General features: G+C 47.0%; 1 protein-coding gene across 3 annotated transcripts in view; it reads right to left on the reverse strand.

The window, feature by feature from the left end:
• Positions 1-17448, reverse strand: part of ETV5 (ETS variant transcription factor 5) — a 67187-nt gene that overhangs the window by 22109 nt on the left and 27630 nt on the right. For all 3 annotated transcript variants that reach the window (XM_062211059.1, XM_062211052.1, XM_062211069.1), the window contains exons 6-7: positions 12575-12704; positions 11429-11716 (exon numbers count right to left, since the gene is read on the reverse strand). In XM_062211059.1, coding sequence (XP_062067043.1) covers positions 11429-11716; positions 12575-12704 — 418 coding nt within the window. The remainder of the gene's footprint in view (positions 1-11428; positions 11717-12574; positions 12705-17448) is intronic.

Raw genomic sequence — 17448 nt, forward strand, 5'->3', positions numbered from 1 at the left:
AAAAAATCGCACGGTAAAATGTGAAAGCATAATGGTAAAGTAAACATAAACGATAACGGGCATAATCTAGAAGTGGGATAACGCTTTTCTGAGCACTGCACTGGCAGCAGGAGCCCTCGAGAGGAACACGGGCACAGCTCACTGTGCGTATTTCTACAAGTCAAAAAGCACCAGAAATGAAACTGAAAGCACAATATCCAACTGGGAGAAACAACTCTAACAGAAGATCCCGGAAACAAGACCGGAGATACAACTGAGGGAAGCGCTCTGATATAGACAGCAAGGTTGACACTGTTGACACAGCTTTTAAAAATCAGCAGGTGACCACTCCAATAGAAAAACAGTGAGTCAAGGGTCTAAGCAGGAAAACCACTCAAGCAACACTCATGGTGACAAATTGAAGAATCATAAAGTAAAAGAATATATTTTTCCTGTTATCTTAGAAGAAGAGGAGATAGTGATAAATCTTTTTGTTTTTAAACATTTATTTATTTATTTCAAAGACAGAGTTATATGAGAGGCAGAGAGAGAGAGAGAGAGAAAGAGAGAGAGACAAAGAATCTTCCATTCACTAGCTCACTTCCTAAATGGCCACCAAGGGCCGGAGCTGTGCTGATCTGAAGCCAGGAGCCAGGAGCTTCTTCCAGGTCTCCCACACAGGTGCAGGGACTTGAATCATCCTCCATTGCTTTCCCAGGTGCATTAGCAGGGAGCTGGATCAGAAGTGGAGCAGCTGGGACTCAAACCAGCGCCCAAATGGGATGCCAGCACTTCAGGGGGCAGTGTTACCTGCAATGCCACAGCGCCAGCCCCAGTGATAACAAATCTAGGCCTGGCACATAAACAGTGCTTGAATATGACAATTAGAGCTACAGAGACCGTCCGGATGCAAACAGAACTGGCTAAGTACATTGTGACACAGCCATTTAGGTGAAAGAAATTGTTAGATACAATGTAAAATGCAAACATACAAGGGCATGGAAGGTTTTTTTTAAAAATATTTTAGGGCAGCTTTCTATACAGGAGAGAGAATATAAAAGCTTTGCAAAAATAGAGAATTTTGGTGGTCATATAAAATTGTGGGAAGACTCACACTTGCTAACACTCTTTGGAGTGGTTATGATTTTAAGGCGATTTTCCTTTTTTGCTCATCAGCAGTTGAAGAACATGCATTATTCTTTTTTTTTTTCCCACAGGCAAAGTGGACAGCGAGAGAGAGAGACAGAGAGAAAGGTCTTCCTTTGCCGTTGGTTCACCCTCCAATGGCCACCGCTGCCGGCACACCGCACTGATCCGAAGGCAGGAGCCAGGTGCTTATCCTGGTTTCCCATGCGGGTGCAGGGCCCAAGGACTTGGGCCATCCTCCACTGCCTTCCCGGGCCATAGCAGAGAGCTGGCCTGGAAGAGGGGCAACCGGGACAGAATCCGGTGCCCCGACCGGGACTAGAACCTGGTGTGCTGGCGCCGCTAGGCGGAGGATTAGCCTGTTGAGCCACGGCGCCGGCCCATGCATTATTCTTATAACAGGACAAAGTCTTCTGTTATTGTCATGAATCAAGTAGCCCTGACACCAGCTAGCTGGCAGATAAATCCAGATTGAGCCAACTGCCCCTCGCCCAGGAGGTGGGCAGTGTGGCAGAAGGCAACCTCTGAGATGCCTAAGTGACCGCTTACTGGGGAAGTGACCAAAGGCGAAGCTCCTTGGCTTCGTTTTGTTATCCGTCACCCCAGGATGTGTTACCCTTCGGGGGCTTCTGGAATGGTGAACTGTGTCTATCATACGGTTTCTATCACGGCTGTCATCTTTCACAGATCGGGACAGGCTTCCGGAGGGTGGACGTGAACGTTAGAGAGGAAGGAAACAGGCGTAAGGGACTCATTTATGTGTATTCAGAGAAGTATTTGTGAATATGCATCCTTAGGGAGAAAACGGGAGCAGGGACTCCACGGGAAACAAAGGACTTAGAGTTAAAAAAAAAATCAGCACAATCCTATAACATTAAGATCTCACTCTGTAATTTTAATTTTAGTTCTATTAATAGCTTTAATTAAATCATTTGAATTAAAAAATTTATTTGGGAGGGGGGAAGACAGAAGACAGAGACAGAAAGAGTTGCCACATGCTGGTTCACTCCTCCAAATGCCTGCAGTGGTCAAGGCTGGGCTGGGCTGAAGTTGGGAGCCAGAACTCCACCTGGGTCTCCCACATGGGTGGCAGGGACTCAACTACTTGAGTTATCACCTGTTGCCTCCCAGGTTATGCATCAGCAGGGATCAGGAATTGGGAGTGGAGTTGGGATTTAAACCTAGAAGCTCTGATGTGGGATGGGGGTGTCCCAACGGGTGTCTTAGCTGCTAGGCCAAATGCTCGCTCCTGAATTTGATTTTAATCAATCTGTGGCAACAGGTGGCTACCAGATTCCTAGTATATCAAGATTTAACATCTTGGAGCCGGCACTGTGGCAAAGCAGGTAAAGCTGCTGCCTGCAATGCTGGCATCCCACATGGGCACCGGTTTGGGTCCTGGCTGCTCCACTTCCGATCCAGCTCCCTGCTGATATGCCTGGGAAAGCAGTGTCGAAGATGGCTCAAATTCTTGGGCCCCTGAACCGACATGGGAGATATAGATGAAGCTTCTGGATCCTGCCTTCGGCCTGGCCCAGTGCTGGCCGTTGCAGCCATTTGGGGACTGAACCAGTGGCTGGACAATCCCTCTGCCTTTCAAATAAATACTTCAAACAGTTTGGATTCGGGGACAGCATGGCATGGTACGGTCTTTTGAGAATCTTTACTGTTCTACTAGAAACTGCACTGTGGGGTCATTTTATAACAAGTCAAGCGAACAATTTTACACACACTTCTCCTTTCATCCCACATTCCAAAAGCACCATAATTTGCTTGGCCGATGTCTTCAACAAGGAAGCTCCAGCTACTACATAAGGGTCAGTGGGTGGAGAGCCTGCCAGGGGGCGCCAAGGGCACAACAGCGGGGACTGGATCAGGAACTCAACTTCCAAGGGCGCCGTTATTTAAGGACCCCCTTCAGTGGTCTCTGAGGCAGTGGGAATTTGCGACTCAGGCTCAGGCTTGACAGTCAGAATACAGGCGGCAGCAGCATTCTGCCAATCTTTAGGGAATTCTTTCGGAAAGCAAAGGCGGGAATATTCTCAAGGCAGTAGTTTCACTGAGTGCCCAGACCTCGGGCTACACGGAAGAATAACAGTCACAGGTGCAGCCACCGCCCATTTTCCCCTCCCTTTCCGCTCGGCCACCGGCTTGGCACCTTCAGGGGTGACCTCCACAAATCAGTTCCTCTGACGGCTGTGCGATGGCCCGCGCGGCTCAGCGCTGTAACCAGAGCCCCGGCGGCTGGCTGGCCCCATCGCCCCACTTCCGCTCCGTGCTCATCGTCTCACCTTCCAAATGGAACTCCGGAGCGTCCCGGGATGGCCTCCTCGGGACAAGGCACTGACTTCCACGTGGGCACCGGCCCGCAAGCCCAGCCCCTCCCCGGAGCGCAGCTGGCAGGATGAACGAAGCTTAGGGGCCGGGATCCGCAGATGGATTCTCTATTGGGATTGCTCGCGACTGGTTTGTTCTCTCAGAGTGGGAAGGGCAGAGGGCGTTCAGGGGCAGGTCACAAAACCAACGTACTTGAAGAAGGATCGTCTCAGAGCTTGCTGCTGGTAACGGCTTTTGCTGGCAGAGGTCGGTAAAGTAATTCAGTTCTTGTCCGCAAGATACACTGTGTGAAGTTTACTCATTGACCTTCAACTGAACCCCATCCCTCTCTCGGCAGCCCTTTGGAAGTTCCTGAGACAGTGTTGTATACATAATACGGCTATGGCAGGGATGCCTCGCATTTACCCAGGCACTCGGTCATTTTCAGGGGAGGAGCAGCCCAGTTCCAAAAAGACTCTCTCCTTGCTTTCTTGTTCCGCGCTTCCCTCTGGACCCACGCGAGATCCCACTGGGGCTCATGCGTACAGCTCACATATGGTGTGCAAAGATCAACTACCAATTCAATAGGTTACAGGGTGAGGCTTTCTCAGTGCCGGTTTATTTAAAGAACGCGTTATTTATTTATTTGTCAGATTTATTTAGCGCCTCTCCTCCCAAGAGCTCACCCACGCTACCAACATTTGGTTTACATTATGAAAACCGTTAGATGCTTTCCCTGCACTTCCTTTTTGGTTTCTGCTGCCAACGCGCAGAAGTAAACACAATGCTTACAAAAAAAAAAAAAAAAAAGGAAAAACCCGAGGCAGGTTACACAGTGGCTACGGGTGGCAGGTGAAATAGTGCCAGTTCAAAGGTCAGAGGGTGCCAGGTGAAATAGTGCCGGTTCAAAGGTCAGAGAGAGGAAACACAGAATCTGCCAAGGAACCAACTCCACACACGTAGCACTTCTGCGAAGGCTAAGTAAGAGGAGATGGACAGAGGTACACAGCCAGGTGAGAGGCTCTGGCTGTGAAGTCAGAACATTCTGGGCTGAAATTCAGTCTTACCCACCTACTGCTGTGTGACCTTGAGTGAGTTATGTAACTGCTCTGTGCCTTACTTTCCTCACTGGTAAAACCAGGGCAACCGGAAGACGGTCCTTCGATGATGTAAGGGAATGCCCGTGACAGGGCCCCCACGCTGCTGAGTTCTCAGGATACCTTCCCTTCAACTGCCGCGCCTTCTCCCTGCAACCCAAGCTAAGACTGGAAGCCACGCAAATCCCCAGGTAGATCCCCAGGAACCGGGGGCCAATCACACACACACACAAGCCATACATAAAAAAAAAAAAAAAGAATGAGCGCCACCAGCCGCCTTCCCAATAGCCACCCTTCTGTCCAGAAGGAGAATGCTGATTTCCAGTTTCACATTTATGTCTATCTTCTTGTCACATAATCAAAGAACCAGACGCTGTCTCTAAAAGCAAACCAAAAAACTGACGCCATTCCCAGGACTCCAAGAGGCCTGTCAACACTGCTGAGGCTCAAATTAGCTCATCTAAACTGTGATAAAACATGAGGAACAAAATAAGTGGGCACCTCCAAAAGCTCGTGGAAAATGGAATGAAAGGATAAGTTTATTTGGGTGCAGATCTTTTTGGAAATCTTTGCATAGTCTGTCCTAACATGCATATTCCATGATCTTTTTGAAGGTTCCTCTTACGCATGGATTTCAAAGCTTTTGGAAAATTTTATGTCCTCTCTAGGCCTAGATATTTGTCTGATTTCTCAAGAACCAATCTGTGGGAAGGACAGCGATATGAATGTGACAGTCCCAGGATCACAGGTGGAGAAAATATTAGTCGTACATATACAGCATCAACAGGCCTGAAGATGGATGGAGTGAGGATAAAGGGAGTTATACATTTAAAAACTTAACATTAAACAAGGGAGCAATGGAAGTTTCTTTTCTCTAAGTGAGTTTTTATTTATTTATTTTCATTTCATTTGCAAGGCAGAGAGAGAGAAACAGAACTGGATGGATTCAGGGTTCTTCCCAGCTACTGGTTCATTTCCCAAATGCTTACAACATCTGGGTTGGGGCCAGGCCAAAGCCAGCAGCCCAGAACTCAGTCTGAGTCTCCCATACGGATGGCAGGAACCCAGGGTGCCGTCCGCAGGAAGGTGGAATTGGAAGTGGAGCCAGGACCTGAACCCAGGCACTGCAGTATGTATGTGGGTGTCCCGAGTCTCTTCACTGGTACATTAAATATCCGCCCCAGCAATTGAAGTTTCTGAGTTTGTGGTGCCTGGATCATTCTAGAAAAACTCCTTTAGTGCAGTACACAGAGAATAAAAGCGATTTTTAAAAAGCAGACTTGTTATGGAATCTAACATTCACTCACTAACTTCTCCATCCCAATGTGACCTAATCCATCTAATAATTCTATGGGGTGAATAGCTACTATTCTCCAATTTTCAGGGGGAATAAACCAAGACTTGCAGAAGTCTGGGGTTGGGATTCAACTCCAGGTTGTCAATCTGTCCAATTCCTTCCAGAGCCACTGGCCAACACTGTTTCTATCTATCGGGAAATCTCAGAGCATGAAAGGGGAAGCTATGAGAAATTACTTCTAGGGGCCAGCGCTGTGGCACAGTGTGTAAAGCCATCGCCTGCAGTGCCGGCATCCCACATGGGCACTGATTCGATTCCCAGATGCTCCACTTCTGATCCAGTCTCTGCTAATGATCTGAGAAAGCAGCAGAGGATGGCCCAAATCCTTGCACCCATGTGGAAGACCTGGAAGAAGCCCCTGGCTCCTGTCTTCAAAACAGCTCAGCTCTGGCCCTTGCGGCCACTGGGGAGTGAACCAGCAGATGGAGGACCTCTCTTTCTCTGTCTCTGCCTCTCTCTTTCAAATAAAAAAAAAAATCCTTAAAAATAAAATAAGGAACAATTACTTCTAGACAAGACATACATAGACTGTAAGGGACCTGGGAAAACCTCAATATATCATCACCCCAGCCCTTGAAGAAATTTTGTTAAGTTAAATGTTTATACAGAAAAAAGGCTAAAAACATCAATGAGCTAATCTTCAACTCAAAGAATAAATCCAAGGAAAATAAAAATATTAAAATATTTTAGTAAGAGCATAAATCAATGAAATAAAAAACAGAATAAGCAAGGCCAAAAGTTGGTTTGTTAAAGACAATATTGTCTGCCAAGACTAGGAAAGAAAAAAAGATCTAGATAAATTAAAGAAGAAAAACCAACTACAGATGCTACAGGTTTTTTTTTTTTTTTTAAATACATGGTAAACAACTTTACTGTAATGAAAATTAGAATTCAAATAAAATGGGAAAATAACATAAAGTAAGTGCTATGTAAACAGTTGTCTTGGTATATTGTTTAGGGAGTAGCGACAGGAACGAGATGTACTGAGGTTGACTGAGCCCGCAGACGTGGGACCCGGGAATACGAGGCCTGGCTCTCCATTACGCAGCCTACCAAAGAAGGTCCCACTAAGCATGCAGGGAGGCTCAGCTTTTGCTCCCTGGGTAGATTTGTGTTGCCAGGCATAACACGCTACCACAGGGACAGGGGAAGAGGTGTCAGACAGCATTCACTTTATTCCAGGCCAGGCCACCGACGCAACTCATGGCCAAGTTCTTTCCTCTACTAAAAGCTACAAATTCTTAAGGACAAAAGTGAACAGCAGTTTATTAGGGATGAGCTTTAGGAGAGGAGGTAGAAATAACAGCACAATATTAGCAGACTCAATCTCTTCATTTATCTAGCTTCTTGAAGGAATGAGTAGTTTCTGTTAAACCAAAATTCCACAAAACTTAGCTCATCCCTGTAAGTTCTGCAGCCTTAACCGTAACCACCGGGGAAGGGAATGTTCTCAAACAGGTTGGGCGATTTCCTCCTACAGAAGATCCTGCACCCCGCTGCCCTTGTCCTGCGGCCGCTGGGGCACTGCACTGAGGCTGAGTTACAGCCCATGGCCCAGAGCCCACGGCCCACTTCCACACTGATGCCCGGCAGTCGAAGTAGAGCCCTTCTCTCCCCAACCAGAGTATTTTCTTAAATTTTGTCTTTTCTTGGGAGTTTTTGCTTCTTTTCTGTGCTGTTAAGTGAGAGCACAGTATATTCCAAAATTCCTAAGATGATGTATTTCTTAGTGGGGCCTCTTGAGTTCAATTGTGGGGCTTTCCTCAACTCAAGACATAAGCAGATGTGGTACAGTAAAAGGTCAGACTACATATGGCCAACAGCATGGGCATAGCGTAGGAATATGTTCCAAATTCTCCTACCCAGCACACATGAGCGAAATAAATGATAAGAAAAGACTGGAGCGACTGGGCCGGCCGATGCAAAAGCACTCGGTACAGAGCAGCTGGTCTTTCAGGATCAGTGGAGTCCGTCTGAACACGCCAAATTCCATGCCCTCCCCCCCACCCCCGCCCTGTGCCCCAACCCCTTCTGGGGAGGAAATCACCAATATAAATCACAGCCTGCAGACTCAGTATTTATCTTCTAAAAATAAATCGAGTTGTGGAGAATTATATACTAAGATTACATAAACATTAAGAACGTACTTTTGACTAGATTATGTTTTAGTTGTTTACAGTGTAATCCTAGCAAACTACTATCACTATCAATAAACGAATATTGAGGACAAGTAAGATACAGGGCTAAATGTAGTCTAAAGAAAGAGGGCTACATCATGCTGTTTATTCTCCAAGAGCTTACTCTGTTCAACAGAATGGATAAAGCACGCTGTGGAGCAAAACAAAAAAAGACAGGTGTTACAACAAGGGTTTAGATTAAGTGATGGAGGCATTTAGTAGGATTTTGGAGTTTAAGAGATGGATAAAGTTCGGCTGGTTCAAGAGACGGATAAAGTTCAAGGTCCACATGGATTTATCAAGGTCACTTACCCGGCTTTTAGTGTGTGCTAGTGGATGTTAGTGACCCAAAGAAAATCAAAAGCTGTCAAAACAAATGGTGTAGTTGTAAGTTAATGTTTTGGGTTCTGAAAGTGGGACCCAGTATCTGGCTAGCTGATGTTTACAAGGTCTTTAGCTGCTTTGAGGCCTCTTTTTTTTTTTTAATCTATAAAATGGAGTTTTTACTCTGTGTTGGTCAAAGGCGTTAAAGATTGATATTTCCTTTGAGCCTGCAAAATACCACATCCTTATGTTGGGGTAACTTTGGAAGTACTATTCCCTCTAATTTTAGTAAAGTTAGGAGCAAAGACCAAACTACAGTTACTAATAAAAGTAGCCTGCCCACTTTCAGGCAGGCACAGAAGTTACTAACTGTGTGATTTATCAAGTCTCGTATCACACATGATGGACTACTGTCATTTTTTCCAGAAATCAAACCAGGAATTTTGGTCCGTCTCATTTTCTGTGTGCTGGTCATCTATTAGCAAAATCGCTGTCGCGTGTCTGATGGCTTGTACATCACATAGATCCCACATGGATAACCGTCATCATTAAATAAAGGCTGAAACTCAGAGTACTGGGTAATCTATGATTAAAAAAAGAAAAGAAGGGCTAGAATGGGGTGAGGGCAGAGAGGGGCGGATTCGGAGTGTGCAGCCTTGCCCCAGACTCAATCTCTGGGGTGCAGTTAGGAATTTGCACTTAATAATCCCCGCACCCCAGGGGGGACTCCTGAGCATTCCCAGACTGCACTGCTCCAGTACAGATGTCCATGCGTACCAACCAGTGTTGCGTGGAATTTTACTGATTCAGCAGCCTACAGAATGCACCCTATACCCCAATTCTCTCTAGGATCTCTGCCTCACCCCCAGTTTGTGTGAGGTCTTGTTTCTTAAGGCCCATCGTCCCTAAGGGCAGAAAAGAGGCCGGAAGTCTGAGACAGACAGGCCTCAGGGAGGAATGAGCCTGAACAAGAAGTAGCTCCTCTCTCTCTGGACACATGGAGGCAGATACTCAGAAACCGCCCCCCCCCCCCCCCCACAGGACATGGGGAGCCTGGGGAAAGCTGAGACCAAGGCCACCCTGTCTGGCAACCATGCAGACAGCTCTTTCGCCCCCAACTCAGTTCACCGGGAACATAGAGTGAGACACAGGCCCCTGGAGTATACGCATGGACCAAGGGGGAAATATTAGTAAGAGACCTGAAATAAAGAACATTTCCTTTTCGTACGGCGTAACTGAGTTCCCGAAGTCTTTCAAATTGTGGCTATACACCCCACCCTCTCTGTCCGTCCAGAACCTCTGCGGAAAATCAGCAACATGCTGCTGTAAACAACAGGACGCCAAAACGCCACTGACGGGAAAGCGGCATCTAGGCCAGAGTTCAGCACTTGGCAGGCCTGCAGGGTGATTCTGCCATAGAGGTTGTTTAGTCTGCAAAGCATTGTTGTTTTTAATTAGCATTAGTTGTCATTTTAAAAACAATCTGTACTTCTCTTATAAAAATCTGAATTTCCAAATCCTCTGGAAGAAGTACGAGGTTGTTAAATACAAGGTGACCGTCGCCCAAAGCTCAGCCGCAGCTGCCTCTCCCAGCTGAGCTCCCCGTTGTACCAGGGGCCTCCTCCGGGGCCGGCCCCCCAACCAGCGCTCAGCTCTGGACCGCAGCCATCCTATCAGGCAGTTCTTCCTGGTGACTTTCAGAGCACGGGGACCCGGGGGATCCCTAGACAAAGGTGCTCCCCCTCGTGCCAGCATTTCATCTGGAGTGAAGAAAGTAACCTCCAAGTAGACTGGGAGGCACGCGGGTCAGACCAGGCCTGGGGAAAGGGATTCTCATGCGTTCTCCCTTTTGCTGCCCCCTTGCTCTCCACATCGACCCGTGCAGAGCGGGAGAGACAGCGGTCAGGAGGCTGCAGTTCCTGCTAACATCACTGACAGCCACGGGCCCAAGGCCATCTCCTCATTCCAGAGAGAATGGAAAGAAAAAGACAGGTCCCCCAGAACAGCCTACAAAAAGGAAGGCCACAAGCACCCAAAATTCTAGAACACCACAGATAATGGATCTTGAAGGCTGTAAAGTAAATAGTCAAGTTTGTTCTGTGCAAAACCAGGTTCGCTTTACATCCTTTTTTTTTTTTTTTTAAATATTAATGAATGACTTTGGACAAATGATCCCTGATGCTTCAATTTCCTCACCAGGAATGCAAAACTACCTGGAGTGCTACCAGAAAATTGCTCTGTCAACAGTAGATAATTGGGGCTGGCGCTGTGGTGTAGCAGGTAAAGCCACCATCAGAAGTGCTGGCATCCCATGTGGGTGCTGGCTTGAGTCTTTGGCTGCTCCACTTCAGATCCAGCCCTCTGCTATGGCCTGGAAAAGCAGATGGCCCAAGTTCTTGGGTCCCTGCACCCGCATGGGAGACCTGGAAGAAGCTCCTGGCTCCTGGCTTCGATTAGTGCAGCTCTGGCAGTTGCGGCCAACTAGGGAGTGAACCAGCAGATGGAAGACCTCTCTCTCTCTCTCTGTAACTCTGACTTTCCAATAAATAAATAAGTATTTTTTTAAAAAGTAGATAAGTATAAATAAGAAACTTAGCTATTTTTCCTTGTTGAGATATGTTACAATCAGAGGAGTGACAATAAATACCTCCTGAAACTCATCAGTGTCCCTGAAGGTGGAAGTAAAATGGTAATAAAGTAATTACGGGCAGCATAAGCCAAAGTTCACTTCTCCCAGGCAGTGTCTGCCGGGAGCTAGGCACCTGCCCTTGGTGAGGGCGTTTCTAGGCACGTCACTGCCCCTCGCTCAGAAGCGGGGGACAGTACTCATTCTCTCTGCGGTACCAGCTCCACAGAGATGATAACATCATGTTTCTAACCGGGCCGGAGCACCTCCGGAGCGGGGCGGAGTGTACACAGGTGTCAGGTTCCTATCGCTGTTAGTCTGACCTCCAGGATGCCTGGGTCAGCCTGCTAACCACGGCTAACCGCTTCCCCTCGCCCCAGCAGAGGCATCCCAGAGCCACACCCACCTCTGTTCTGATGGATACTGGTTTTCTGGCATCATCTTTGGCATCTGCAGGGGCTGATGTGGCGGCCGGGGAACGGCAAACGTTTGCTGCTGTGGTCCAGGCTCTGGAAGTGTATGGGGGGTGGGCGCGGGGCCCACGCCTTGCACTGGGCCAGCTGTGGGGGCATGCGCTGAGGCGGGCAAAGCAGCCTGAGGCGGGGGAAACAGGGAATTCTGATGTGTGGGCGACAGGGGAGTGGCGGGAGGGGTTAATGGCTTGAACCCGGAGGGAGGCTTCCTATCATAGGCACTGTAAAGAGAAAGAGAGAAGGAACCAGTGAGCCACTGGCCTGGTTACCAGGCCCTGTGCATGGCTGGTCTGCAAGCCATTGTTGCCAGGAAATGACGGCATTAACATAGTTAAATTGCCAGCAGCCCCGAGGGAATATTTGTACCTCTGAAAAGTGACAAACACACTGCGTCACAGGGACTTGTTTAACACTTCTAGTGATTTTTCTCAAAGATAATTTTAGCCTCTGCTTCCGGTTTCCTTTTTTCCCTCCTTCTAAGAGAATCCTCCATGTCGTGCATGTAGGGGCGGATGGGTGCGGGGAGCAGCCAGCGCCTCCCCCGGGGCCTCCTCTGGTCCCCTCTCCCGAGCATTCCAGGGTTCCCAGGAATTAGTCAGCAGCTCTGCCCAAGGTGAATTTCTGACACAACCTCACTGGAGTTAACAACTCTCCTCCTCCCCCTTTCAGGCAGACCTGTTTGTCTTCCAGAGCAAAGAGTGATTCAAAATTAAAGCTTCATTCCCGGGGCCTGGAGCTCCTTAGGTAAAGGGCACCGGGATGGAGACTTGGACCTATTTTGATTGGAAGATTACTTCTTGGGTGCTTAAAGTTCACATTAACATATGATAGACACGAAGAGGTATGTTATTACCTGCCACAAAGCCTCAGCTCAAACATCCCAGGACTGGAGGCTCTCTCCCTAGGAGGGCCCAGTACTCGCTTGAACTTAACTCCACACTAAGAGTTCTGCATTTCATGTGCGGCACGAAGGCCTGGGCTGGGCCTGGGGACTAGGGGAAGGGGGCCTGTGAGCTCGCCCCTGGATGGCTCACCCGGAGGCCTGTGTCCGTCCGCAGCCCATCGGGGACTCCACTTACCAATAGTTGTAGAGGCACTTTTCTCCATAGTTAGCACCAAGAGCCTGCTCGTGACTACAGGATGACAGCTCAGAGGAGGGGCTGTGCAGCTCCCGCTTGATCTTGGTTGGAGGAGGGGCATGAAGCACCACTGAAATCAGAAGAGGGACGAGGGGGACAGACAGGACAGCCGGTTAACAGGGAGCACAGCACTTCCTGCCGCACACCTTGCAACCGGCTGCTGGCTCTTGGAAATCGCATCAAGTCGCAAGCCAGAGAAAGCAAAATACTTAAAACACACAACCCTCCATGTGAAGCCAATTAAAAGTGCTTAGAAATCACTGTTAGTCAGCCAGATCTTCTCCCCCTCAAATTTCTCTGGTCGTGGATCTCGCTTTCCAGGGACTCTGAAAACCTTTAACCTGCGGCCCCAACCCCCAGTAGGTATGGAGGGGTGGGCAGGAGAGGCCCAGGGGGTGGTACAGTACCAAGCGTAGCACACATGAAGAATTGTTTCCAGAAAGGACCAAACCACCAAAAATGTGTCGGCAGACATTACATATGAGCTTATCGAAGGCTCAAAATTGCTGTGGCAAATACATTCCTTATGCAGAGGCATATTTACAAGTTGAATACATGATTTTTAAAGGGCCCTTCCTCATGTAACTCTAAATAATATCTTAGACTAAGAAATACTCAACTTTGATAACTTCCACTTTGATTATGGCCCTGTCTAAATACTCTTGGAGTTTGTGGACTCAAAAGGCTTCCATAGCTGTAGCAGCACATGACAAGAGCCTCGGGTGATTACTGACGTCATAAATAAGTGTCAATTGTTAAATCAACAACAGGAGTCACTGTGTACTTGCTCCCCATGTAGGACCTCTGTCCTTAATGAGTTGTGCTATGAGAATCAATGGTAAAACTTGTCTTCAAACAGTACTTTGTGTGTCTGTGTGGGTGCAAACCATTGAAATCTTTACTTAGTATAGAGTTGATCTTCTCTATATAAAGATAATTAAAAATGAATCTTAATGAAGAATAAGATGGGAGAGGGAGTAGGAGGTGGGACAGAAGTGGGGGTGGGAGGGCAGGTACAGGGGGAAGAACTGCTATATTCCAAAAGCTGTACCTATTAAATTTATATTTATTAAATAAAAGCTTTCAAAAAAAAAAAAAAAAGAAATACTCACCTTTAAGGGAACAACAACAACAAAAATCACATAAGTCACAAAAAGCAAAGGAGTTAAACAATGGACTGGACCGACCGACCTCCCAGGCAAGGCTAAGCCACACACGGCAGAAGTCTTACCTAGGAGTTAAACTGTTCCAGAGAGGCCATCTTATCCAAAGGAGGACAAACTAGCGAAGGCATCGCATGATGATGGCTGCCTTCTTCTAGCTGGGAGTTGGGGTGGCTGCTCCTCGCCCAGCTACCTTGGAGGGTGGGGAAAGAGCCACGTGCGGCTTCTGAGCTGTACCAAAGGTCTCATTATATAGCTAACCTTAGTCAGTGCCCTGGTGACCTGCTAGAATTTTCTGTTGGACTCACTGTCTACTCCTAAAACACTTCCAGAAGTTTGGTTAATTCTTAGCGACTACACCAGGGAGAACCTTTCTGTCTGATAAAACTAAACAATCTTCCCGCCAACTGGTTTTGCAGGTGCCTCCTCCAACCCCAGATCTTGGGCTCCGGCGAGAGCACGTGAGACAGATGATGCTATCACAGATGACAAGGTTCTAAAGCAATGTCGCCACAGAGCCCTGCCAGCGACTTACTGGGAAGGACAGGTTTTCATAATTCCTTTCTTATATAATGCCAACTGTTTTTCCTAAAGACATGGAGTAAGTTGTGAACTGGCAGACTATATTTAGAAGTCATTAAGAGTCTCTCTCATGATTTTTTGATGGTGACATCATGGCAGCCAACACTCAGTTGTTACCAAATGTTTTTAGACATTCAGACATGAAAAACAGCTAAGCTTGTTGTTGTTTGAATATTGTTGGTAAATAAGAAGGTCACCTAAAACCATTCCTGGACATTCCCACAGTGGCCTCTGGACACTGCCCAGCCTCTCCCCAATTGGCTACCACATAAATTTTTGGCAAAATAACAAGGAAAGTCAACAAGAACCCAATTTAAAAAAAGGTACATGTCTTGGAAGAGTCTACTTTTCTTTCATGGCTGTCTTTCACAATCACTGCTTTGCCTAAGTTAGGAAAGTAAACAATTACGGTAGGATTCAATTTTCTCATTTCAGGTTTTAAAAATGTCTTGACATTTTCAGGATACTGCATTATTATAAGTTACCAGGTCTACTGACAAGACTAACACCGGTGGGTAAACGAAAGTTGCTTAGAAATAGAGGTTTCCTAATGGGCTCAGGAACAGCAAACATCCATTTAAAAGACAACCTCAAGGGCCAGAGAATTCTCCCGTCTTGACTTCTTCAAACCTAGACAGTGCTTTTAGCGTACACCACACCACTCTGGATTAAAATTATGTAGCATCTCCAAAAGGTCCATGGGAGTCTCACAGGCATGGAAAACCATGACACGATGGGAAAAAACAATCTAAATGAAAGACCATGGTGAGCAGGACCCCAGCAGAAGGAACAGGCCATCAAGGAGAGAGGCACCTTTCTCTGAAGGGAGGAAGGAACCTCCACTGTGACACGGCCTTGACTAAACAAGTTCAGAGTCAGTGAACTCAAGGGACTTCTATAGCCTAGACAGCTCAGAGCAAGAGTCTCAGGTGATTGCTGACGTCATAAATAAGAGTGCCAATTGTTAAATCAACAACGGGAGTCACTGGGTACATGCTCCCCACGTAGGATCTCTGTGCTTAATGTGTTTTACTATGAAACTTAAAAACACTACTAGTCGAACAATACCCTATACCTTGTGCAGTTGTGTGAGTGTAGCCTGTTGAAATCCTTGCTTAGTATATACTAAGTTGATCTTCAGTATATGAAGGTAATTGAAAATGAAACTCGATAAAGGGCGGGATGGGAGAGGGGAGGGCCATGGGAGGGAGGCGGGAGGAAGCCACAACAATACAAAAGTTGCACTTTGTAAATTCACATTTATGAAATAAAAAATAAAAAAATAATTACATGGCATCTCCTTCTTCCAAACTGTTTTATAAGAGAAGTTCGAGGACTATTTGATGAGTGATTGAATGGATCATCTTTCCTGCTGGTTCTTAACCTGGAAGGCAGGGGTCACACCTACTCTGGTACAAGGTCAAGTACAACATTAGTCATAAAACATTTTTTCCCCAAGAATCAACCATCAGAACGAGAGAAGAGAATGGAACACGGCCAAGAAGTTTCATCATCGACACTGATGAGGGGCCCCTGCGAGTGCTGAGGAGGGAGCTGAGCTGCACTCCCCAAAGGCTGCCGGACTAGAGGAGGTGAGAGGGCCTGCCAGGGGCCTGGCTCAGGGAGAGGGGTGTATTTAAAGCTTTTGGTCTGTTTCCTCATTTATGAAATGAGGTATGTGATGCCATCTTGAGAAAGCAGGGAAAATGCACAGCACCTTGCAGATGGTGCTATGATGTGTAATCTTTCAAAGACAGAGGATTTACCTTTGCATAGCCGCCTGACTCAAGGATGCTGGAGACCTCAGACTACAAAAGATGGATGAGAATTGGATTTGAAAAAGGATTACAAACTCTTGGGGAAACTGAAAAAGAAATGCTAGAGTAGTTCACTATTTGAGCTGATAAACATCTTTTTTTTTTAAGGTTTATTATTTATTTGAAAGGCAGAGTTACAGAGAGGCAGAGGCAGAGAAAGAGAGAGGTCTTCCAGATGCTGGTTCACTCCCCAGATGGCCACAATGACTGGAGCTGCACTGATCTGAAACCAGGAGCCAGGAGCTTCTTCTGGGTCTCTCACATGGGTGCAGGGGCCCAAGCACTTGGGCCATCTTCCACTACTTTCCCAGGCCACCGTACAGTTAGATCAGAAGCAGCCAAGACTTGAATGGGTGCCCATATGGGATGCTGGCACTGCAGGTGGTGGCTTTACCTGCTAGGTCACAGCGCTGGCCCTTGATAAACATCTTTAATTAGCAGCTGAGTTCAAGGTCAGAGTTCTAAAAGATGGGCCCACAAAGTCAAGGGTGGCCTGATAATAATTCCTGATGAACAGGCACCACCTTCTTTACTGTCATACAGGTTTCTTCTTTCTCTCTCCCTCTCTGGGTCCCTTCATTCACTTCTACGGGCCAAGCAGTCTGAAGGTGCTGGAGACATGGCACATAGCAGAAGAGACATGGCCCTTTCCCCCTGGCATGCACAATGTCTGAGGGATGTGACTGTGCCCATCTTCTCATGGATGCATTAGGACCTCTGTACACGTAACTCAACCCTTACAGTTACAGGGTCTGAGACAGTTAAGGGCCCTGAGACCCAAAGGAGGTAAAGGAATCACTCAGGATCTTAGGGCTCCCCAATGTAAATTTAATAATCGGCTACTGCATGGACAGAAATGGGACACATTCCACTCACCCACTTCATACATTAAAAATAGAGGACCTAAGTCTGTCTTTCAACTGAAACTACAAAAATAACACAGTACACCTGGTTGGGAGAAAGTGCTCTGGAACAAAGGGAAAATGGACAAGAACTAATACTTCTGGAAAAGAACCAGGGAGACTAAGAACCAGGCAGCTGGGCAGACCCCTCAGCATTATTTTTCTGCCAATTGCTCTTTTTTTTTTTTTAAATTTTTAAAAATTTATTTATTTGAGAGGTACAATTAGACAGAGAGGGAGAGACAAAGAGATAGGTCTTCCATCACTGATTCACTCCCCAAATGGCCACAATGGTGGGAGCTGAGCCGATCTGAAGTCAGGAGCCAAGAGCTTCTTCAGGGTCTCCCATA

Source organism: Lepus europaeus, chromosome 2 (assembly GCF_033115175.1).
Source record: "Lepus europaeus isolate LE1 chromosome 2, mLepTim1.pri, whole genome shotgun sequence".
NCBI lineage: Eukaryota > Metazoa > Chordata > Mammalia > Lagomorpha > Leporidae > Lepus > Lepus europaeus.